Genomic DNA, 24553 nt, shown 5'->3' with positions numbered 1-24553 from the left:
GACACATTACTATCTTTCCTTTCCACATGGCTAATGAAGATGAAAAACAGGAAGTTCTAAGAGATGGCAGGGAGGAGCGGGGTGTTGCTACAAAGTTTCCATCTCCAAACATGTTAAAGAGCAGAATCTCACAACTGTGATTGAACAATTTAAGAAATCTCAAGCTATTACAAGATTCAGAAAAGTTTTACATTTTTTTCTTAGATTGTTCAGACATGATTTTCCTTTTTCTTTTATTGAGGTATAATTGACTAGTGATACTTCTTTAAAAATATTACAAACTTTCTCCAAAGGAAAAAAAATATTACAAATAAATTATTTCAAATGCATGAAAAACAAAAGTATTCCCTGGCTAAAAGGAAATATAATTTCCCCCAAGGGAATGATTCCTAAATTTAAAAAAAGCCTATATTTGTGTGAACCTTCAGGGCTCTAAAGAGAATGCTCCGCAACGGTATCAAGACACATAATGAGCATGTGAGTAGAATTTCTCAATAAAAATAAAATCCATGGAGAGGCCACTTCAATCATTTAAGTCTTCTTTAAAAACTGAAATTGCCAAACTCTCAATTAATCTTCTTCAAATTAAAAAAAATTTGCTAAGGGGCGCCTGGGTGGCCCAGTCGTTAAGCGTCTGCCTTCGGCTCAGGTCATGATCCCAGGGTCCTGGGATCGAGCCCCGCATTGGGCTCCCTGCTCGCCGGGAAGCCTGCTTCTCCCTCTCCCCCTCCCCTGCTTGTGTTCCCTCTCTCGCTGGTCTCTCTCTGTCAAATAAATAAATAAAATCTTTAAAAAAAAAAAAATTTGCTAAGACTAATTTGTAGGAACAAAAGATATTATTTTTCTTATCCAACTAAAATGGTGTCAATGGACAGTCATCTAGATTTAAATACGAATGAAAACACCATATTCTCCTACTATAATGTGCATGTATGTCTCACCAAACAAGCAACATCCAATCACTATCTCCTTCCCCAGTTCTGTCTCTGACCCTTTAATACTCCACACACTGCCAACACTGTGCCAGATCTATAATGACCAGACTTTACAGAGGAGTTTTGTTTACTGACCAGGTAATTTAAGATTTCTTTAAAACATAAAGGTTGGGGAGGGGGCATTTTCCTTAGATTATATTAAATATTAATTAGTCTTTCAGGTGAATTTTGCCACTGAATTTTAATATTCAGTGTAGATGTAAATAGTGCAAATAAAGTAGTATTTAGGGAAGTTTAATAGGATATACAAATCTAAGCGCCTCAGTGGCTCAATTAAGCATGTGACTTCTGATTTCAGTTCAGGTCGTGATCTGAAGGGCCTGAGATGGAGCCCCGTGTCTGGCTCCAAGCTGGCCATGGCACCTGCTTGGAGTTCTCTCACCCTCTGCCCCTCCCCCTGCTCATGTGCTTGCTCTCTCTAAAAAATTTTAAAAATTAAAAAACAAAAGAATATACAAGTTGAGATAGGAATGATGATGGATCCTGTTGATCTCACTGAGGTCAGTTAGCTGCAGGATTAGTTTTCCAACAGAGTTATCTTTCAGTTTTAACAACTCTGAACAAGAGATGGTTCCATGCAAATCACCCCGTTGCAGAAACAACTTAAAGCACATACCTAGACAGCATGTCAGTAGTTTTCTATAAAAAGTGCAATATATTTCCCTCAGGTCATGATCCCGGGGTCCTGGGATTGAGCCCTGCCTTGGGCTCCCTACTGAGTGGGGAATCGGCTTCTCCTCCCCCTCCCCCACTCATTCTCACTCTCTCAAATAAAATCTTTTTTTAAAAAACAGTGACATTACGGGGCGCCTGGGTGGCTCAGTCGTTAAGCGTCTGCCTTCGGCTCAGGTCATGGTCCCAGGGTCCTGGGATCGAGCCCCACATCGGGCTCCCTGCTCTGCGGGGAGCCTGCTTCTCCCTCTCCCACTCCCCCGCTTGTGTTCCCTCATTCGCTGTGTCTCTGTCAAATAAATAAAATCTTAAAAAAAAATAGTGACATTACGTCCTTTTAAATTTATCTAAACCACCAAACACGTGTTATTTGTTTGCTAGTAATCAGGCTCCCAGCGTTTTAGAGCCCCAAAATATACCCTTTCTTTCTGAATTTTAATGAAAAGATTTTCTCTTTCCTTTGACAAGCAATGTCATCATAGAGAGGAGCATATTTACAAAACTCTTAACCTTTAAATACCTGAAACTGACCAGAAACTGATTCAGAAATTAAGTCTACAACAGCAGGAACTCTAACTGTTCACAGTAAAGTTCAATCTTCCTGTAGGTCTTCAAGTTCTCCCTCCTTCACAGCCACAGGTAAAGGAGACAGAGATTCACACAGGCCTTGACACATTGTTGACAAGCAGACATAAATAACTGTAACAATGACACCTCAGGAAATGACTGAGCATTCTAATCATCTTAGAACCCTCATGAAACGTGCACTGGGGCACCTGTTCATCCTCCTCAGTGTGAATACAGTCAACACTAAGAAGAAGAGACTTCTTGGAACCTTCTTCCTGCCATACAAACTTCTCAGTTTGAATATCACAGCACTTTAGGAAAAGGGTTTTTAAACTTACCCCCCTGGACTTAACCCAGACTCTCAGGGTAGGAAGACATCTTAAAAATCATACAGTAATCCTATAGCTATGTGCTGCCCAATAAGGTCCAAGTCATTTGCTAGCTACATGTAGCTACTGAGCACTTGAAATGTGGCTTGTCCGAATTCAAATGTACTCTAAGTATAAAAACCAGATTTTGTAGATTAAGCATGAAAGAATTCAAAATATCTCAGTATTAACTTACCAAATAGATTACACCTGAAACTGCATGGGTTAAATAAAATATATTATTAAAATTAATTTCACTTGTTTCTTTTTTATTTTATTATTTTTTATTTAGGAAACTTTACATCGCTCTTATGGCTTGCATTACAGTTGGATTGCTACAGACCTCTAGACCCTATAGCAATACTTATAGACTCACAGCGTTAGTTCTAATAGCAAACAAGAGCTAACACTTGACATTTCCCAATTACAACCGCCATTTAAAAGCCAAAAGGGGTTCCTGGGTGACTCGGTTGGGCTCTGAACCTTGGTTTTGGCTTAGGTCATAATCTTGGGGTTGTGGGGGGCAGAGCCCCATGTGGGCATCCTCGCTCAGAGGGGAGTCTGCTACTTCTCCTCTCTCTCTCCCTGTGCTCCCCCCACCACGCTCCCTCTCTCTAAAATAAATAAATCTTTTTAAAAATAATAAAAATAAAAGCCAAAAGAAAAAGTAGTATTTTATTTTCTGGATTCACTGAGATTATAATAAAAATAACTTAAGAAGAGTGTAAAAACAGAATCACTTTGCCCTGACACCATTTTAAAGAAAGACTACTTGACTTCAAAACGGCAAAAATAGGAGGCGCCTGGGTGGCTCAGTTGTTAAGCGTCTGCCTTCAGCTCAGGTCGTGATCCCAGAGTTCTGGGATTGAGCCCCACATCGGGCTCCCTGCACCGCGGGGAACCCTGCTTCTTTCTCCCTCTCCTACTCCCCCGGCTTGTGTTCCCTCTCTCACTATGTCTCTCTCTGTCAAATAATAAATAAAATCTTTAAAAAAAAAAAAAAAAGGCAAAAACAGGGGCGCCTGGGTGGCTCAGTCGTAAAGCATCTGCCTTTGGCCCAGGTCATGATCCCAGGGTCCTGGGATCAAATCCCATATTGGGCTCCCTGCTCAGCGGGAAGCCTGCTTCTCCCTCTCTCACTCCCCCTGCTTGTGTTCCCTCTCTCGCTTGTGTCTCTCTCTGTCAAATAAATAAATAAAATCTTAAAAAAAGAAAGGCAAAAATAGCACAGGATGCAGAAACTACACCTCTTAAGAAAATAAGGTGGGAAATACACAAACCAAGTTTCTCTAATAAAGTAGATCTGAATGCTGATTATAAGATTTATCTTTATTTATTTATTTTTTTTAAAGATTTTATTTATTTATTTGACACAGAGAGAGAGAGAGAGAGGAATCACAAGTAGGCAGAGTGGCAGGGAGTGGCAGAGGGAGAAGCAGGCTCCCCGCTGAGCAAGGAGCCCGATGTGGGACTCGATCCCAGGACCCTGGGATCATGACCCGAGCCGAAGGCAGACGCTTAACGACTGAGCCACCCAGGTGCCCCTGATTATAAGATATATCTTTAAAGTGAAATTAACATTCTTTCATTTCCAGTACCTAGGGCCTCAGAAAGATATGTAAGATCTTGTCTTTATTATTCAAGCACCTTCAACCACAACCAACCACTAACATTATAAAAAGGGAAATACTTATAACCTCTCTTGTTCAAAACTAAAACAACAACAAAAAAACACAACACAAAAGCAAAATAAGAATTTCTCTAGGGCTGGGTAGGCTACCTTTGGTCCATAAACCTTATGAAATAAGAAAACATTTTAAAATAAATACCTTGTGATTTTTTTAGAAGTGTATTTTAAACGTGAGAAACTCAACACATTTCTAGAAGCAAACCATTTCTTCCTCTATCATAAGACATCTTTCTTATTTGATTTAAAAGTATTCAGGCCTCCAGGGCTTTTAAGGAAAAAAACCCACTGTATTTCTGAATCTATGAAAATATTTTTAAAAGGGTAGAAGAGGAGAAAGCTCTTTAAAGAATGGAGGGGGAAAAGCTTTCTCAGGTGTCCAGAGGATGCAAGAGTCACTTCTAGAAAACTGTCAGTGGGGAAACCGTATAAAAATTTTTTTGAGGAAATTTAGACCAAGGAGTCCCCAAGGCTTCCACAACAGTTGGTGAGATACTTTCTATGGTGTCCTAGCAAATTTATAATCTCCAAAACGCCATACATATTTGGCTGTCAAATTTCTTTATCCATTTTGACATTCATCAGCTGAGTATAATCTTCAGACTTCAATTTGCTAGGTGATACATTCCTTAGAAACCTTTTCCTCGTGCATATAAATACCAAGCTCAATTACGCTCCCAGTCGAGTAAGCAGAAAGGATTGCACATATTTTAATGGGGGTGTTGACTGGCTACAGTTTACTGCCCTGGTGTAAAGAGTACTGGTCTCTTTCTAAGTATAATCCTTAAACCCCGAAATCACTCTCAGAGACTCGAGTCTTCTAACATTTCCCAATAGGTAAGAAGACTGCCAAAATTTCCATTAGAGCACCCTATTTTTAGAGTCTTTGGAATTGGTCTTCAAAATTGCATTCCACAGTATGTATCTGAGTAAGTTTATGCGGGGATCAAAATAAGCATCCTAAGGTCGCAACCTTTCTAAGCTTACAAATGGATTTAAAGCTCTTAACCCTTAATTTTAAAAACCCTTAACTTTAAATCTGTTCAACACGCAAATTAAACACAAAAATTAAGGTCGATACCGGCCCGGAGGGAGGTACGGAAGGGAGAGCCCCGGGCGGTTCTCGGTGGTGGCGGAGAGGACAGGTATGAAGGCAAACAAGGACGGTCCCCGGGGTGGGGAGCCAGGGCAGCGGCGGGGGGCGAGCACGGCACGGACACGGGGCTGCAGGAACCAGAAGCGCGCGGGCGAGCGCGGAGGGCATGGGGCTGCCTCGCACCAGAAGCGCAGAGGCTGCGCGCGGCGCCGGGGGAGGAGCGAGGGGGTCCCGGGGGGTTTCCCGCCGCGACCGCCAGCCGGCCGGCGCCCCACATCCCGCTCATCCTCTCTCCTCACCTGGGAGTCGGAGGCGAACACAGGGCTACGGCTGGGCGCCGGGTGTGTTTCCAGCCCCGCTCGCTGACATGGCGGCCGAAGAGCTGTCACAGAGCCTACTCGGGTCTCCCGCCGCTCCGGGGGAGGAGACACCTCTTGCCTTCCCGCCCCGCCTCCCTCTGCGCACCCTTCCCCCCTGGCCGGCTGGCGGCGGGCCGCCCGCGACCGCGGAGCATAGAGCGCGAGCGGCTAGAGAGGAAGCGGGGGGGGGGAGGGCGGACAACCATAGAGTACCAGTCCAGACGCAACCCGGATGGTCCGTCTCTCTCCTCGTCCGTCCACTCACAGTTCCCGGGCGGCTCACCCGGACGGAAACGGAAGTGAGGGAAACGGCAAGAAGAAGAGACCGTTCGCATGCGCAGTTTGAAGTGTCTAGTACTGCCCGGCCTAGTCGGGGGGTAGGAGGATGTTACACGTGGAGTTCTCTGTGCGGAGCTCGCTGGCGATGTGACGCTCTCCGGTGACGCTGGGACAGACCTTAGAGGCTGAAGATGTCGGTCCCGGTGACGGGGCTCCCCGCGCGGCTAGCGCTCTCAGCCTCGGCCGGCGCTGGTCGCTTTTGCGTGTTGGGGTCGGGAGTGGCGAGGTGGAGGGGCGTCCGCGCCGGGCACCGCCGGGGCTTGTCTGACCTCCATCTGCAGCTGGTGCCTAGTCAGGGTTTCAGAGACTCGCCCTCGTGGTTGCCCAAGTACCGCTCAGAGCCCAAGAGTTACGTAACCAGTCCGAAACTGGCCACGACCTTGGTGCAGATCCTGAAGAAAGAAGGGAAAAACCCTGACCAGCTTTTCCTGGAGTGCAATCCAGGTGAGTCCGCCGGGGACTGCCTTTCCTTGGACGTTCATCGCTCGTGCCAACTTCCCTCGACCGCCCGTGGGGGGCCGTTTAAGACATGGCCCCAAGAAGCAGCTTGGATGGTCGGTCTCAGTCATGACCTGCATTAGTTTGCACGTCATACAGCATTTGATAAAACATGCTCCTAGATTTTACTTTCTCCTCAAAATACTTGCAAGCTCCCCCACCCCCAAAAAACTTTATCTTTTACATACGCCTCCTAGAGACCATAGCAGGATACCTAGAACATAAGATTTATAGACTTCCTGAAAAATACTTTTTTTTGGTAAAGATTTTATTTTATTTTTTAATTAAGCTCTGTATCCAACGCGGGGCTCGAACTTACGACCCGGAGATCAAGAGTCGCATGCTCCACCGACTGAGCCATCCAGGCGCCCCTGAAAAAATGCTTTTTTAAAGGAGCACTGCCTGTCATGAGTCAGTTCTGTTTAGGTTTGACAGTATCTTTTCCTGGTTCAAGTATCTGGGTAGTCCATGAATAAGTGGAATGCTAAAGGCAACTTTGTTTTTCCTGAGACATAGTAAAACATTATGATCAAGAGGTCAGGCTTTGGCTTTGACAGAATGGATTCAAAGCCAAGCAGCACCACTTACCAGTTGTGATGTTGGAGTCAAATGATTTTATCTAATCCCCAGTTTTCCTACGTGTAAATGAGGACTGTAATATCTACCTTGGGGATATTGTGAGGATCAAAATTAGATAATACATGTGAAACATCTACTCTAGTCGATATTGAGAGAACTTGTTTTGCAAATAAACTTTTCCTTCTGTTAACACTAGGTCCTGGAATCCTGACTCAAGCATTACTTGAAAGCAAGGCCAAAGTGATTGCCCTTGAAAGTAACAGAACTTTTCTTCCACATTTGGAGGTATACTTTTAGTTTCTGAAACTAATTTATTGTTCAGAGAGCTATCTTTGAGTCTTTAGGGAAGTGAAAATGAAGCACACAATTTATTTTTATAGAATCACTTTGGGGGGCCTTGCTTGCTGTAAATATATTGTTATCTCCCATGACTAGAACATAGTAGTATCATAGGAGGTATCAATGCTTGTTGAATGACTGAAAGACTGGAGTTCTGAGACTTGTTCTCTGATTCTAGCTCTGCTGCAGACTAGTTGGGTGACTTTGAACAGTATGTAACTGGCATCTCGAGGCTTGTTCCCTTGTCTCTGGTAGGGTATCCTGTGCCTCTGCTTTCTGTGAACTTAGAATCTAGGTTAACAGGACTATGTTAACTCTGGATTTAGGGTTTCAGAGGCAAGATAGGCTTGGTATAGTCAGATATAATTGCAGACAGTGAAAGCATTATCCAAATGGGTTTTTCAGTGAATTCTGCTTGTATGGCAGACGGGTTTACGTAACAGTGAAGTGGAAATTCCTTGTCTCACCGCCAGCCTCTTTCCTTCTCTTTCCCCTCCCTTCTGAGTCTTCAGATTCAGTTTAGGAAATTTATACTTCTCTGAGCCAAATTCCTGAAACCATGTATAATAGTATTATTTAAAAGTGCAGGACAACAACAAAAAATTACAAAAACGCCACCAAATATAGTTGTTTATTTTTTAAATAAAACTATGCATGTTAGGTGGTGGTTATCCTACAACTGACAGCTTTGAAAAGAATTCAAGGTTTGTTTTGGTTTGTTTTTTAAGATTTTATTTATTCATTTGAGAGAGAGAGAGCACAAGCAGAGGGAGCGGCAGAGGGAGAGAGAGAAGCAGAGCGGAGCAGGGACCTGGATGCACAACTCGACCCCAGGACCCTGAGATCATGGCCTGAGCCTAAGGCAGGTGCTTAACCGCCTGAGCCACCCAGGCACCCCAAGAATTGAAGGTTTTAGCCAGGTTATTTAATTGATGCTGAATCTGCTGGAATCCCAAAAAACATGAAGAGAAAAGAACACAAAATTGTTGAAAGATCATGGAGTGTGATTTAGTCACCATAGCCATCTGTAATTTCAGTTTGGAATTGGAAACAAGATAGCTTTTATTTTGATCTTTTAAAAAAAGGATTACTTTTTTTTTTGAGAGGGAGGAGGAGAGAGAGAGCATCTTCACCAGGATCCACGGCCAGCTTGTAGCCTGACCCAGGGCTCGATCTCAGGACTCTGAGATCATGACCTGAGCTGAAATCAAGAGTTGGACACTCAACTGACTAAGCCACCCAAGTGCCCCAAGGCCTACTTTTGAAGGTTAATCTGCATGTTCACAAAACAATTGAAAACATTAAAATGTCTATTTAGTTTCTTATCCAATAACACAGTAGTTGCTTTCTTGTAAGATCAAGATACATGTTAATTTGAAATCCATGATTCCATGAAAAATGGAGTGTTAGGGGTTAGAAAGTTCATGACACACAGAACTTTCTTGTAAGAAATATAGGAATATTCATCGTAAATGTTTCTGAAACTACAGTGTAAACACAAAATCCATCTCTGATCAAATCCAATCTTTGGTTAGAACTAAGTTTGTGTTCCAGTTCTGGCTTTTAGTTTCTTTCTAACTCCCCATCCCCACTCCCTTCAGCACTAACTTGAGCTCAGCCCTCAGTAGGTATTTACTCTTATTAACTATCATGACAGAGGGGAAAGCCATTCAAATAAGGTTTTATGTGAATTCATCTATTTGCCAGAATTAAAAGAGAAGTAACCATTTAAATAGAAGTTTTGTGGGCACCTGGGTGGCTCAGTCAATTAAGTGTCCAACTCTTGGTTTCAGCTTAGGTCATGATCTCAGGGTCATGGGATCAAGTCCTGAGTAGGGCTCCTTGCTCTTCGGGGAGTCGGCTTGAAGATTCTCTCTCCGTTTGCCCCTCCCCCTGCTTGTGTGCATATTTGCACGCACACTTTCTCTCTCTAAAATAAATAAATCTTTAAAAATAAATAAATAAATAAAAGCTTTATGGTGGCCCTAAATCACAGCTTTAAAGTGATGCTCTCAGCAGACAATGCTTCTAGCCACCCAGAGTTTGCTCCTAAAAACTGAACAGATTTTCAAGGAGGATGCTTGACTCAGAATTTTTGTCTAACGTTAGAACTCCCACCCTCTCAAATAAAATTCCTGAGACTCCACATTAACAGTGTTTCAAGCAGGAACAGTTAGTTTGCCTATCTGGATGTGCTAGAGGTACAGTTTTTAAATTGTGTTCTATAATAATAAATCATGATATATTCCTTTTAAAAATGAGAACTACTGTTGCAGAAAGAGCTATACATGTTCAGTTGAAGAGCCCTCAGCTTTTGTGGCAAGTGGTGTGGTATTTCAGCGGAGATAGAACACAGTCTTTTCAAGTCAGGCTGAATGTCAGCCCTAGCTGTCACTACCTTTAAGGCCCTTGGGCAATTAAGTAATTTAATCTGTTTGACTTAGGTTTTTCTCATATATAAAATAGAGACATTAATGCCCACTTGTAAAGGATCTTGTTGCAATTTATTTCTATTTTAAGGATTTTATTTCTTTTAGAGAGAGAGCAAGGGTGGTGGGGGAGGGGCAGAAGGAGAGAGAGAATCACAAGCAGACTCCCGGCTGAGCGTGGAGCCCAATGTGGGGCTCGATCTGATGACCCTGAGATCATGACCTGAGCCATAATCAAGAGTTGGATGCTTAACCAACTGTGCCACCCAGGTGCCCCTCTTTTTGCAATTTAAATGCGATGAAATGTGCTTCCTGTTTTTGAATCCTAAATGAAATCGAGTTTTTAAATGTGATTTCACTATTATTGTAGAACTAAATTATGCTGGAGTTCTGGCTATTAATATCATTATTACCATTATTGCATGGTACGTGACAGATGCAAAAACAAAAACGTACTTTCAAGATACTAGTGGAACCAAATCTTAATGTATACATTCCTCTTACATTCCTATCAAACCAAAATTCAATAGCTTTTCTTAGTTACAAAGATTAAAATATAACTCTTGAGTAACTTCTGAGGTTATTTTATTGCTATACATACAGAACACTTTGTAAGAATTTCAAGATAATCTGTTTTTAAGATAAGCATCAAATGAGTGTTCTTTTTCTCTGTCATAAAACCACACTCTGGTTTTCTTCTTTACATTTTTGGCTTATTCTCAGCTTTTTGTGAGACTCTGGAGTTACTCCATCCTCAGGCCTGGAGTTACTCCATCCTCAGGCCTAGTCTTCTGTGCTTCTCCCTAGGGGGTCTCGTCTGCACCCCTGGCTTCAATAACCTTCAACAAGCAAAATTCTCACCAATTTATATCTTTAGCCTGGACCACTCCACTGACCTCCCTATTCAGGTCTACAACTTCCTACCTGGCATCTCCATGTGGTTCACCTAATAGACATCTCAAACTTAACAGGAGCAAAAGTATATGATTTCTACCGTAGTGTTCCTTCCCTAGTCTTTCTCAAGGGTCCCCACGAAAATGATCATTAGAATTTACTAGATTTAGAAAGAAAATATAGGTTGAAATAAAAAACTTATGAAAAATTAGGGTTTTTATTTTGTAACTTTTTTTTTTTTAAAGATTTTATTTATTTATTTGACAGAGAGAGACATAGCGAGAGAGAGAACACAAGCAGGGGGAGTGGGAGAGGGAGAAGCAGGCCTCCCGCAGAGCAGGGAGCCCGATGCGGGGCTCAATCCCAGGACCCTGGGATCACGACCTGAGCCGAAGGCAGACGCTTAACAACTGAGCCACCCAGGCGCCCCTATTTTGTAACTTTAAATTGCAAATTCTTGAAACCTTGATATATACCAACAGAATTTTCTGTGCATGAGAATCTCAAAATGCATATCAAGTCCCTTGACCTCTTCTCATTGATTTTTTTTTTTTGTAACTTCTAACGAAGTTTATGGCATCTGTAGCTACGCCTTGCTCTCACTGCTAAGATGTCCAGTGCTACGACAGAACCAGCACATCAGGGCGGTGAATGGACGGAGGTGTATCAGACCTCCTCTGGCAGACAAGGAGCTTTCCTTCTGTAGTTGCTTCTGTCTTTAGAAAATGTAAATGAAAAATCAAGGGGAAAATAGAAAGTGACCTACACGATGAGTGTAGCCAAGTTCATTTGGCAAAGGACTAATTAGACTCTTCTAGTAAAAACAGGGCTGTCTGCCTTTCCCTTTAATATTTTTATCGTTTTTCTCTATGAAGCATCTGGCCATGACCAGCAGATAGTTGCCGCTCTCTGCCTGGGCCCAGGTGTGGTCTCCAGGCGGCCGCCACTAAAGCAGATAGTGTGAGGACAGTTTTTGAACAGCTGAAACCATTGAGAAAGTGAAAGGATAAGTGAGAATTTGTTGAAGGTTTATTGGTTTGGGGACTTTTTCTTAGTAATACTGTACTTTTATTGCTTTTCAGGCATTAATTTCTCTTAACTGTTAAATTTTAGGGTAAATTTTTTGAAATAGATCTTTGGGTACAAAGTCTCCCTAACACTGACAGTTTTAAACATGTTATCTCTGTCTCTCTTCAGTCCCTGCGCAAAAAGGTGAATGGAAAACTAGAAGTGGTCTACTGTGACTTCTTTAAAATGGATCCTAGAAATTTTGGAATAGTAAAACCTCCCATTATGATTTCAGAAACGCTTTTTCGGCATTTGGGAATAGAAGCGGTTCCTTGGTCAGAAGGTAATTTTTGTCATTCACTGCAGCAAATTGCTTCTGATTTGCCAGCTTTCTCTAGCAGGACACCTTGTCTGCTGAAGAGATCCGCATCCTGTCTAGATGAGAGTTTGTGGGCGGCTGCTCTCAGGACTGTGGCTTTCTCCTCACATAGACAGAATCCAAGCAGCTCCACGGAGGCCAAGCACCCTATCAAGGAAAGATGCCAAGGCTTCGTTTTAATGGACTTAATACAGTTTGTTAACTTAGTTTGACTCAATAAAATATGATCTTAGGAAAAAGTTTTAACAACTTACTCGAATATTTTTGCTTGTATTCCTAACAGATACCCCATTAAGAGTAGTTGGAATCTTCCCAGCAAAAAATGAGAAAAAGATACTTTGGAAGCTTTTATATGACCTATATTCTTCTACTTCTGTATATAGTTATGGACGAGTAGAACTAAATATGTTTATTACTGAAAGGGAATACAAGGTAGGTTATTAACAAGTACCTGATTAGTGTTTGTTTTGCAAGAGTTTTGTGATCTTTCTCTGCATGGTCTTAATCTGTATGACTTTAATTTGAGCTCATGACATTGAGAGTATTAAGATGGTTTTTAAATTTCTGTAGAGCAGTCTTTAGATTCAATTTTTTTTTTAAGGTTGTTTTTTTTGTGTGTGGTTAAATATCCATGTGACATATTTACCATTTTAACTGTTTCTAAGTGTACAGTTCAGTGGCATTAAGTATATTCACATTGTGGTACAACTGTTAACCACCATCTATCTCTTCTCAGCACATTTTTATCATTCCATACGAAATAAGCATTACTTCCCATCTTCCCCTTCCCCTGAGCCTCTGGTAAATATTGTTCTACTTTCTGTCTCAGTGAATTTGACTATTCTAGGTACTTCATCACAGGTGGAATCATAGAATATTGCACTTTGTGTCTGACTGACTTCACTTAGCATAATGCCTTTATGGTTCATCCAAGTCGTAGCATGTGTCAGAATTTCATTTTCTTTTTAAGGCTGAAAAACATACCATTGCATGCATATATATATGTATATATTTACACACAAACATATACACATAGATTCATACCCCCACAACCTTTTCTTTATCCATTCATCTGTCAACAGACATTTGAGTTGCTTCCACTTTTCGTTACTGTGAATGATGTAGCTGTGAGCTTTGGTGTGCAAATATCTTTTCCAGTCCGGCTTTTAGTACTTTTGGCTATATACCCAGAAGTGGAATTCCTGGATCATATGGCAATACTATTTTTTTTTTAATATTTTATTTATTTGAGAAAGAGAGGGAGAGAGAGAGAGAGCACAAGGAGGGGGCAAAGGGGAGAGAGAATGTTTTTTAAATTAAAAAAAAAATTATTTATTTATTTGAGAGGGAGCACAGAGCAAGAGGGAGAAGCAGACCCCTGCTGAGAGGGAGCCCAACTTGGGGCTCAGTCACAGGACCCTGAAATCATGACCTGAGCCGAAGGCAGATGCTTAACCCATTAGGCCACCCAGGCACCCCAATACTATTTTTAATTTTTTTCTATTTTGTAATTTTTAAGGACCCACTCTACTGCTTTCCGTAGTGTCTGTACCATTTTATATTCCCACCAGCAATGCACAAGAGTTCCAATTTCTCCATGTTCTCTCCAATGTTTGTTTTCTGGTTTTTTATAATAGCTGTTGTAATGCTGTGAGGTAGTAGCTCATTGTGGTTTTGATTTGATTAGTGATGTTGAACATCTTTTCATGTGCTTATAGGCCGTTTGTGTATCATCTTTGGAGGAATGTCTATGAAAGCCGTTTGCCCTTTTCTTTGGGTTGTTTGTTTTTCTGTTGAGTTTAAGGAGTTATTTATATATTCTCAATATTAATCCCTGCTCAGGTATGTGATTTATGAATATTTTCTCCCCTTCGGTGGGTTGCCATTTTACACTGTTGTGTCCGTTGATTCCCAAAGTTTTTAATTTTGATGAAGCCCAGTTTGTCTATTTTTTCTTTTGTTGCCTGTGCCTTTAGTGTCGTAGCTAAGAAATCACTGTCAAATCCAGTGTCATGAAGCTTTTGTCTTAAGTTTTCTTCTAAGAGATTTATCGTTTCAGCTCTTATGTTCTGGTCTTTGATCCATTTTGAATTACTTTTTTTAATATGGTGTCGGGTAAGGGTCCAGCTTCATTCTTCTGCATGTGGGTATCTAGTTTCCCCAGCATCTTTTGTTGAAAAGACTGTCTTTTCCCCATGGAATGGCCTTGGTACCCTTGTCAAAACATCATTTAGTCATACACATGAGGGTCAATTTCTAAGCTCTCTCTTTTATTATTAGGCTATTCAGTGTCTCTTGAGATTCCATATGAATTTTAGGATGGGTTTTTCTAGTTCTGTGACAAAAGCATCGTTGGGATTTTGGTCTGGATTGTGTTGACTCTGTAGATCACTTTGAGTAATATTGACATCTTAACATTGGTCAGTCTTCCAATCTGTGAACACTGGTTGTTTTTTCCATTTGTTTTTTATTTCTTTCATCAGTGTTTTGTAGTTTTCAGTGTACAAGTCTTTCCCCTCCTTGGTTAATTGATTCCTAAGTATTTTACTCTTTTGGATGCTATTTTAAATGGAGTTGTTTTCTTAATTTTGCTTTTCAGATTATTCATTGTTAGTATATAGAAATGTGATTGACTTTTGTGTGTTGATTTTTATATCCTGCAACTTTGCTGAATTCATGTATTAGTTCTAATAGAAATATTTGGGGTTTTTAGACTCTATGCTCTGAAATTGAATGGCCTTCTGAAGTTCTTTATAGTGTCTTGAGAGTAATGTTTCTTTTCTGCTCAGAATGCTTCACATTATTAATCTTCTAATCCATTGTAACACAAGATGCTTACTTGTATGTAAGAGTTATGGGTTAGCATAGTGGAGCAAGAAATGAAAGGGTGGTTTACTCACCAAGACTCAGTACAGACATAGTGACTATCCATGGAAAGCATAGGGACTCAGAACCTTGAGGCTGTACCTACATTATATCATGAAAGTTTGAAAGAAAAGAAACGGGAAATGCTTCATCAGGTTTTATCTTGCTACTGGGGAAATGTTCTAGTGCTTCTTTCACCATGGACCTTTTCACGTGTAGTTTCCGCCGTGTAGTGCTCTCATTCACTGAGGAAACCACTCATCCTTCAAGTGTCAGCCTGAACAATTCTTGACTCAAAATTTATTAGTCCACCTGATACATACTTCTAACACACACTTGTCCTTCTCCAAAGTAATTATACATTTTTGTTTCATTTTTTTCTTTAATGAGATTTTGCCCTGATAGGGTTTTGGCTAAAGGAAATCAATCTCACATAATTATGTTTTAAGTGTACATGACGATATATTTCAATATGAAAGTTTAAAAAGATTTCTCTTCTTTGAAATGATTACGGATAAGATTTTGCGATTCTAATTTTTTTAAAATTTCTAAATACTATTAAGATATTACTTTTAAGATTCAGAATTTTATTTCAATTGCTTATAGTTATGTAAACATATAACTTTTATTTTCCTTTTACTAGAAACTGGTGGCAAGTCCCCAAAATCCACACTTGTATCAAGCATTAAGTGTGCTCTGGCAAGTAGCTTGTAAGATTAAGCTTCTGCATGTGGTGAGTAAAATCGTTCTAAATTGCAACAGAGAACTTCATTTTTATTTTTTTATTATTTATTTTTAAAATTTTTTTTAAGTTCAGTTAATTAAGTTATAGTGTATTATTAGTTTCAGTGGTAGAGTTCAGTGATTCATCAGTTGTATAAAACACCCAGTGCTCATTACATCACGTGTCCTTCTTCATGCCCATCACCAGTTACCCTATCTCCCCAGCCCCCGAACTTCATTGTTTTTAAAGAGGCTACATTTTTGTGACCAGTAAATGGAGAAAAATGAAAATTTAATTTATTATTTTTCCCAGCTATTGAAGATAATAGAGCAAGGTAACTTTGTGCTTATGTTTTTGTTATAAATATTAATATTTTTCTCTGATTATAAAAATAATGTATACTCATTGTAAAAATGTGAGACATAAGAAAGAAAAAAGAAAAGAGGGGCACCTGGGTGGCTCATTCGGTTAAGCGACTGCCTTCGGCTCAGGTCATGATCCTAGGGTCCTGGGATTGAGTCCCACATCAGGCTCCCTGCTCGGTGGGGAGCCTGCTTCTCCCTCTCCCTCTGCCTGCCTCTCTGCCTACTTGTGCTCTTTCTCTCTCTGTCAAATAAATAAATAAAGTCTTTAAAAGAAAGAGAAAAGAATTTTAAAAACTCCCATCACTACAGTTCCACCACCCAGAGGTCACTATTGACATTTGTGACCTATTTGTAGCCTTTTATTTTTCCTGTATTTCTTTTTCTTTAAATAGTAGAGATTATATTTTTTTGTATCTTATTTTTTTCACTTAATAGCTAATAGTGATGTTTTTTTCTCTCATCACTAGACATTTTTCTTGTTTTTAATGGTCAGTTAAAACCTCACTATAGAGCATTCCCCTTTTTAGTTTATTTCCTTAGGCAAGATCAGAGTCATCTAATAGAAATATAATGTGAGCCACACATGTAGTTTTACATGTAACGCTACATTTAGTAGCAACACTTATAAAAAAGTAAAAAACAGATAAAACTAATGTTAATATATTTTATTTAACCTCGATTCAAAAATATTATCATTTCAGTATGTAATCAGTATTTTACAATTAGTTATTACATAATTTGGATTATTTTTTTACGTACAGGGCCTTTGAAGTCCAGTGTGTATTTTATACTTAACAACACATCTCCGTTCAGACTAGATACATTTCAGGTGTCAGTAGCCACATATGACTAGTGGCCACTGTATTCATAGCAAAGGGCCAGAGTGAAGGAAAAACTGATAAAACACTATTTCTTTCATACAGTAATTTGGCTTTTCTCTTTTTTGTTGGATGTATGTTTACTATGTGATGGACCCTTGTTCTTCTAAGGATATGTTGGTTTCATTTTTAAATTCGCCGTGTGTATCTCCATGTAGTCCCTTCAGTGTTGTCGTCCAGGAGCACATTAAGCCCCTCAGTGTGCATACTTAGTTGTGAGAATGTTACCCATTTGATTTTAGCTTTTGTTCCAGTTCTGTGTTTTTTCCTCCAATGCATGAGGTTCTTAGACTGGCTCTCTGTTCCTTGTCTTTAGTATCTGTCATGCTTTTATTGTTTTTCTATATTCCCAGAAATCTTTTCACACTAGTGTTCACAGCACTGACCCTGCACTGTATGCTGTAACATTGGTATTGCGGTTCTCGGTGTCCCTAAATCCTTTCTTACCTCAGTGATCTCTGATTCTGTTGGCTTTTTATCTGGGCCTCCTCTCCTCATGGCTGTCAGCTAGTTTCTTCATAAAGGCCTCCCGGGGACTTTAGCTTTCTGGAGAGTCTCCTCTTTTTTTGTTCTGCAGTATTTATTTTCAAAGGCCTTGTGTTGACGTTTGCCGTTCATTAATGTCAGTGTTGATCTGATGGGTCCTAACCTGACTGTGACTTAATATGGAAATCTTAGCTGTTAAGATTAAGGACCAGCTTAAGGACCTATTTGCATAATTATATTAAGGATGATACTCTATCTAAATAAGTAAGAGAATTAGCAATGTCAGGATAGACCTTTGATTCTCCTCTTTATCTAAAAAAAAAAAAAGAAAGAAGAGGGAAGTTTATGATTTAACTATCCCATGTTTTTCTTAAGTCCAATTAGAATGGTGACTTGGATTTAATTCATTCTGTTATTTAAAGGCAGTAATAATTTGGGGCACTTTGACTAAAGAGAACTAAAAGAAATGTTTCCGGTTTTGTTTACCTTCCCTCAAGGAGCCTTGGTCCTCATTTGGCGTATACGGCCAAAGTGGGAGACAGGAAAAGCTGAAGAATAAGGTAAGAATGAATGCCCTTCTCTTTTTCTTTCTAAATGGAACATCCTATTTTCTTTAAGATTATCTGGTATTCTGTATTTATTTAAATGTTTAATTTTAGAATATTTGGAAATGTTCTTTAAACATATCTTATTGCTTTTAATAAATTCAAATTATTTTGGAAGAAAGTTGTAATTTTCAGCTGATTATACAGTGGTATAGCGTAGTAATAGGCTTAAACAGAATTTGACTTCCATCTCTATCTCTTGCAATGAAGAAACATCCCAAATTTGGAAAATACAATCATCTTAGTGTTCATCTAATTTGATAAACTAAAGACACAATTTTAAAAGTCAGAAATCTGTCGTATTACTATTTATAATGATTGAGTTCATCAACACGTATGTCTTGTTTCTTACCCAGAGGGTGGGGCTTTTGTTTGTTTTTTCCCCTTTTTATAGAACCAAAGTGATGATGTTATAAAGTGATCTTCCATTTACTTTATATCAGGGGGACTTGTAGCAAAATTGGAATAAAGTAGCTGAATTTTTAAAAACAGTCCAAAGTTTGACTTCAGGATGAAATGCTAATGATGTGGATCAGGTCAGCCTGAAGGTCCCATTTACCTACTTACTTTGGGTTTTTTCTCACTTTTTTTTTTTTTTTTTGACAAACAGAGACAGAGAGAGAGGGAGCACAAGCAGGGGGAGTGGGAGAGGGAGAAGCAGGCTTCCCGCCAAGCAGGGAGCCCGATGTGGGGCTCGATCCCAGGACCCTGGGATCATGACCTGAGCCGAAGGCAGACGCTTAACGACTGAGCCACCCAGGCGCCCCAAGGTTTTTTCTCACTCTTGCCACTAAAAGAAAAAAAAGAAAATGATCAATTTAGAAATGGCCTGACTTTTCAATCATCATTGTGATCATTGAGATTTTAGCTCTATTTCACTCTTCATAAGCATATTTTTGTAGCCTCACAGAATAGAATCAGATTAATTTATTTTATTTTGAGACCATTGGGAACTTATCCAAATGTCCCCAAAGTGAACAGTCTTGTATATAAGACACTATCATTTTTTCACTGACAACAGCAAAAGCTAAAAAATGTTTCTTTGGGGCGCCTGGGTGGCTCAGATGGTTAAGCGTCTGCCTTCGGCTCAGGTCATGATCTCAGGGTCCTGGGATGGAGTCCCTCATTGGGCTCCCTGCTCTTTGGGAGCCTGCTTCTCCCTCTGCCTCTCTCTCTGTCTCTCTCTCTGTCTCTCATGAATAAATAAATAAAATCTTTAAAAAAAAAAAATGTTTCTTTGGCCAACTTAAATATATAAACTTTAGTGATGAAAAGGAGATAACCAGATGTCATGTTTCATGAGAGAATTGTATTCAAATATTCCACCTGTATCTCTTATATCAGCATGTCTGTAATTGCTACAGAGGCACATTGAGACATTTGACAGTTTTTTAGAGCACAGTCTGATTTCCATCCAAATTGTTTGGTATTTTCCACTTTCTGGAAGCCATATTTTTATCACTGGAACTTTTTTCCTAAGCTACAAATAGCCATCCATTTACCAGCAGGACAGTTTTTTCTTCCCTATTTATCAAGTAAGTCTGTTTCTGTAACTACAAAACTATCTACCAGATTCCTTTTTTTTTTTTTTTTTTAATTTATTTTTAAGTAACCAGGGTCACCCATCCTGGGGCTTGAACTTAAAACCTGGAAGAATTGCATGCTCTACAAACTGAGCCAGCCAGGTACCCCCTACCAGCTTCCTTTTTAAAGTCACTTTCAAAAGTCTTATTAACAACAATATATAACACTTTGAGTTATGAGGTTATCTCCCTCTGTAATTAATAATTACTAAATATTTTTTGAATTTCATTGCCTCCTTTTTTTTTTTTTTTTGACTAATTTCTTCAATTGCAGGCATCCAAAACTAGAAACTAGAATTGATTGAAGGTTTCTTTTTCAGGCAATAGGTCTTCCACAAAGAGTATATATACTCAAAAATGTATATTTTTGTGTATGTACATATATATGTATGTGTGTATGTATAGTTAGATAAATAAATAAGGGATCACTACCTAATATATGAGATTTCCAAAGGACTAAACATAAGGCCTCTGTGCTTCCCGAGGGATAATTTCAGAGGGAAAAAACATCTTAACCTTACATTAAGGCATGTACTTTTTAAAAAAAATCTGAATATTGTATACTAGAGCAGGTTGGCCAACTTTTTCGGTAAAGGGCCAAGCAGCAAATGTTTTATGCTTTGCAGACCACATAATAGTCTCTGTCCTAGTCTTTGTTTTTGCTTCTTTTTTTTTATTTTTTAAACGGTCCTTTACAAAGGTAGAAAGCATTTTTAGATCCAGACTATACAAAAACAAGCAGGCTGTGGACCATAGTTTGTAACCCCATATTTTTTTAAATATCCAAAGGAAAATTATAAGTCAATAATGCTTTTTTATCCTTAGGATCTGGTGTTGTATCTCAAATATAGAAGAAACTCAGTACATGTTAGTGTCCTGTTTGGGATTTGATTTTACCCTGCTTCAAAGTTAATAAGCTGTTACTCTTTCATGGATACTGCCCTAAGGTAGACTCCCGGATCAGACAAAGGACTTTATCTGCCCCCACGTCCCATAGGATAATGTGATGTTCCTTAATTGACGGTGTACGTGCTGGGGCTTGCACTGCAGCTTAGAAACACAGAGCTGGGGGAGTCCACTTCTTTTATAGCAAACACGAAGCAAGCTCCTCTTTGTCCTGGAGAGAGCCATTATCTCATCCCTCAAGGTGGCTTGCTGCAGACAACCCTGAGGAACTGCCCAGGTAAAGAGTGGTTAGGCCCTTGCATTCTTCGCCCACCCAGCAAGAACGTACAGGACCGCTCGGCATCTGTGGTGTTTGCCCCTTCCAAGAGCTAGCTTGAATGAGTAAGCAAACTCTGTCTTGCTCTAGCAGTATTTTATGACTAACACAATTTATTCTTTTTCTCTCTCCAGAAACCATTAGAACAAATAAATAAACAAGTAGGACAAAACATGTGTTTAATTCAACTGACTCCTCTTCCGAATTTATTTACAGAAAATTTAACATCTGTTAACTATGATGTATTTTTTCACATGTTAAAGCAGTGTTTTATGAAGCGTAATTTCAAGCTAATGGACCATTTACAGTAAGTAAGAAGAATAAAGCAAGTATAAAAGTAGCAATTTCATGTGAGAATTATGCTTTTCATGTTAGCGGTCCATTTTCTGGATCTTGTATCTCTTGATTAACAGAGTGAGGTACCATGTTTTCACTCATCTCTTTCTTCACAACACTTCCTTCCCCAGTGCACATTTTGAGAAAAATAAAATTCAATTTTCCACATAGTCTCCTGAGCTTAATTTTTTTTTTCCTTTGAAAAAAACAACTAGGGATGCCTACCAGTAGTTCCTCTTTGTCAGAGTTCATGTCCAGGATTGACTTATGTGGAGAACTAGCTGCTTGCCAGTGACCGGGATGGGAGCAGCATCAGTGGTGGCAAACCCACCACTTACCTTTTCTCACTGCTTATTCCTCATGGTTTTATTTCCTAGCCCAAGGAGGCACGGATTATTCTACCACCCTAGTCCTCCTGTCCTGGACCAAATTTTAAGTTTTTACCTAAAGCTTTATAAAAATTATAGCTGTTACTGCCTCCTTGGTATCTACATAACTTTTCCATGAGGATGATGGGTACAGCTCTGTAAGTTATGCATGACCCCTTGGAATCAGCAGCCCATGGTCATTCAAAGTCCTGTCAGAGAATGGGTGAAACTCTGAATGAGCTGTTGATTGAACTATACTTGTGTAAAAATAAATGATAAGCATGGCAGTAGACCAGTAAAAGTAATCTATTTTTCATCTTTTCACCTTGTGGTAGTGACTGTTTTGAATGCATCTGACTCTCAATCTCAGCTCAGGTCTTGATCTCGGGGTTGTGAGTTCAAGCTCTGTGTGGAGCCTATCTAAAAAAAAAAAAAGTTGGGGTGCTTGGGTGGCTCAGTTGTTAAGCGTCTGCCTTCGGCTCGGGTCATGATCCCAGGGTCCTGGGATCGAGCCCCACATCGGGCTCCCTGCTCCGCGGAAAGCCTGCTTCTCCCTCTCCCACTCCCCCTGCTTGTGTTCCCTCTCTCGCTGTGTCTCTGTGAAATAAATAAATAAATCTTTAAAAAATAATAATAATATGGGAAATTAAGCAATAAATACGGTAAACTGTGGTGAAAAAATGTTTAAAATTCCCCTGGTGATCTCTGAATTGAAAGCACGTTTATACCTGTGACCAGGATTATGTTCAAAATCAAAAAGTATTGGAAATAGTTTCCACCGGCACATTACATTTGTTTAGTTGTTATTGTCAGAAGCTCACTGATGGTTTCTTGCTAGGCTAATATATTAGGCAGTTTTCTGCTTTATAATTTATTCACCAGTAATTGTTACATAAAAAGGTGAAAACTGTTCCCTCTTTGAAATCTGCTGGATGCCAGTTTCTGCTGTTTGTACTTATTGAACCATTACATGGACCTAAATGGAGTTAAGAATGTTTTTGCAAAGAGAGTTAACAGATGAAAGAGGTAGGCATAATTTTTTTGAAGGGCAATGTTAAACTAGAATTTTGTGTAAGAATTGATGAGTACATGTTAAAGCCCAGATTTGCTCTTTTTATGATAGGTAAGCCATGAAACTTCAGAAATGATAGTAAAAGCTATACATTATATGCAAACTCTAAAACCACCAAATAAGATTAATTATATATCCATAAGTTAAACATTTTAAATTGGGCATAGAAGCCATTTCTACTAATATTTACTGCGGTTATAAAAGGAATTAAGCAGATTCACTTCGTGTTTCTTTTGTAGGTTATTGAGTCCAGTTAATGCAACAGCTATATTGAAGCAAATAGAGAAAAATGGAGACATGAAAATAACAGATCTGCACCCTCAAGACTTTAAACAGCTTTTTGAAACTATAGAGTGTTCCAAAGAATCTTGTAGGTGGCTATTTGATGATTGCATGGAAGAGATGATCATGTAGGGAACTTGACTGGCCCACATTAGCTGGAGCCATTGATTTATTTGGAAATTATGACACAAATGGAAGAGAACTAAGTTTGAAAAGCTTCCAGCCTTTCAACGGAAGATAACTGTTCTTGTTTTGCAGATTGGGCACCTTCTTCTGAAGGTGATCCTTTAGTAAACTGGATAAAACCATGGCTGCTATTTTATTCACAAAGGGTAAAATGAAAACGTCAGTTAATTGTGGATTTGATCAGATTGCATTTGTTTTGTTTTAAATTCCTATCTTCTGTAGACATACTGGTAGTTGTAGGGTATTGCCAGATGAAATTTAGTTTTAAAAATCCCTTTGGCCCAGGGTGCCTGGCTGGCTCAGTCAGTAGTGTGTGACTTGATCTCAGGGTTGTGAGTTTAAGCCCCATGTTGGGGGTAGAGCTTACTTAAAAAAAAAAAAATCCCTTTGGCCAAATATCTTATATTGTATTAACTTAAATATTCCATTTTCACTGTTGATTTTTTTTTTTTTTTAAGATTTTATTTATTTATTTGACAGAGAGAGACACAGCGAGAGAGGGAACACAAGCAGGGGGAGTGGGAGAGGGAGAAGCAGGCCTCCCGCCGAGCAGGGAGCCTGATGTGGGGCTTGATCCCAGGACTCTGGGATCATGACCTGAACCGAAGGCAGACGCTTAACGACTGAGCCACCCAGGGGCCCCTTCACTGTTGATTTTTGCTTCCTCCTGGAGGGCAAAAGAGTTTGTACATTATTAAGCTTAGAAAGTAAATTAAAATGATTTAAGTGGTTTGTTTTAGTTTTCAGATTGTTGAATTATATTATCAAGTACTGTACAATGAAATTATTTCAATTTTAATATGGTTTAAACTTTTTTCAAAATTAAAATATTTTAAGTAACAAGATTTTGTGATTTGTTGGTCTCTATCTAATGAAATATTAAATTGAACCTAAGGTATTCACTTTAAATTGTTATGTACAGTCAATGTGCGTTCAGTGAGTAATTCAGTCTGTGTTATTCAAAAGTTGCTTGAATTTTTGTTCTATCAAGAAAGTTCATCTGAAGTTAGACCTTTACATGAATCTAAATGGAATTAAGAATGTTTTCTTAGAGGGCGCCTGGGTGGCTCGGTCGGTTAAGTGTCTGCCTTCAGCTCAGGTCATGATCCCAGGGTGCTGGGATTGAGCCCCGCATTGGGCTCCTGCGTGGCCGGGAGCCTGCTTCTCCCTCTGCCTCTGCCTGCCTGCCTGCCTGCCTACTTGTGATCTCTTTCTCTCCGTCTGTCAAATAAATAAATAAAATGTTTAAAAAAAAAAAAATGTTTTCTTAGATCATTGTAGAAGCAACTGCATTTTAACTGAGACATAACAAATCTCCTCAGTTAGATTTGTTTGCTATTATAATACTTCGTAATACCTAAGGCATATTATT

The 24553-nt window shown here is 39.5% G+C and overlaps 2 protein-coding genes across 4 annotated transcripts in view; one reads left to right on the top strand and one right to left on the bottom strand.

The window, feature by feature from the left end:
• CNST (consortin, connexin sorting protein) overlaps positions 1-5849 on the bottom strand; it is a 114293-nt gene extending 108444 nt beyond the window's left edge. Inside the window, exon 1 of one of the 2 annotated variants that reach the window (XM_035010988.1) lies at positions 5685-5849. The gene's annotated coding sequence lies outside the window, so the exon portion shown is untranslated. The remainder of the gene's footprint in view (positions 1-5684) is intronic. The other variant, XM_035010990.1, reaches the window with a different exon arrangement.
• Positions 5850-6080: 231 nt separating this feature from the next.
• TFB2M (transcription factor B2, mitochondrial) lies at positions 6081-23361 on the top strand. 2 transcript variants are annotated; one of them, XM_035010991.1, is made up of 8 exons: positions 6081-6527; positions 7357-7445; positions 12020-12173; positions 12493-12641; positions 15718-15807; positions 18025-18087; positions 21072-21244; positions 22953-23361. In XM_035010991.1, the coding sequence occupies exons 1-8, from the start codon at positions 6215-6217 to the stop codon at positions 23125-23127; spliced, it is 1206 nt and encodes a 401-aa protein (XP_034866882.1). In that variant the 5' UTR covers positions 6081-6214; the 3' UTR covers positions 23128-23361. The 2 variants fall into 2 exon arrangements, with proteins under 2 accessions (XP_034866882.1, XP_034866883.1); XM_035010992.1 differs by lacking the exon at positions 15718-15807.
• The last annotated feature ends 1192 nt before the right edge of the window (positions 23362-24553 follow it).

The sequence above is a fragment of the Mirounga leonina genome, unplaced genomic scaffold (assembly GCF_011800145.1).
Source record: "Mirounga leonina isolate KUSES-001 unplaced genomic scaffold, KU_Mleo_1.0 Mir_154, whole genome shotgun sequence".
Classification (NCBI taxonomy): Eukaryota; Metazoa; Chordata; class Mammalia; order Carnivora; family Phocidae; genus Mirounga; species Mirounga leonina.
Note: the sequence above shows the minus strand (reverse complement) of the source record. Positions and strands in the feature narration are given on the sequence as shown.

Bases quoted from the DNA above. Each gene is read 5' to 3' on its own strand.
- TFB2M (XM_035010991.1), top strand. From the start codon at position 6,215: ATGTCGGTCCCGGTGACGGGGCTCCCCGCGCGGCTAGCGCTCTCAGCC. The intron at 12,642-15,717 runs GTAGGTTATTAA...TCCTTTTACTAG, and splicing joins TTACTGAAAGGGAATACAAG to AAACTGGTGGCAAGTCCCCA. The intron at 21,245-22,952 runs GTAAGTAAGAAG...TTTCTTTTGTAG, and splicing joins AAGCTAATGGACCATTTACA to GTTATTGAGTCCAGTTAATG.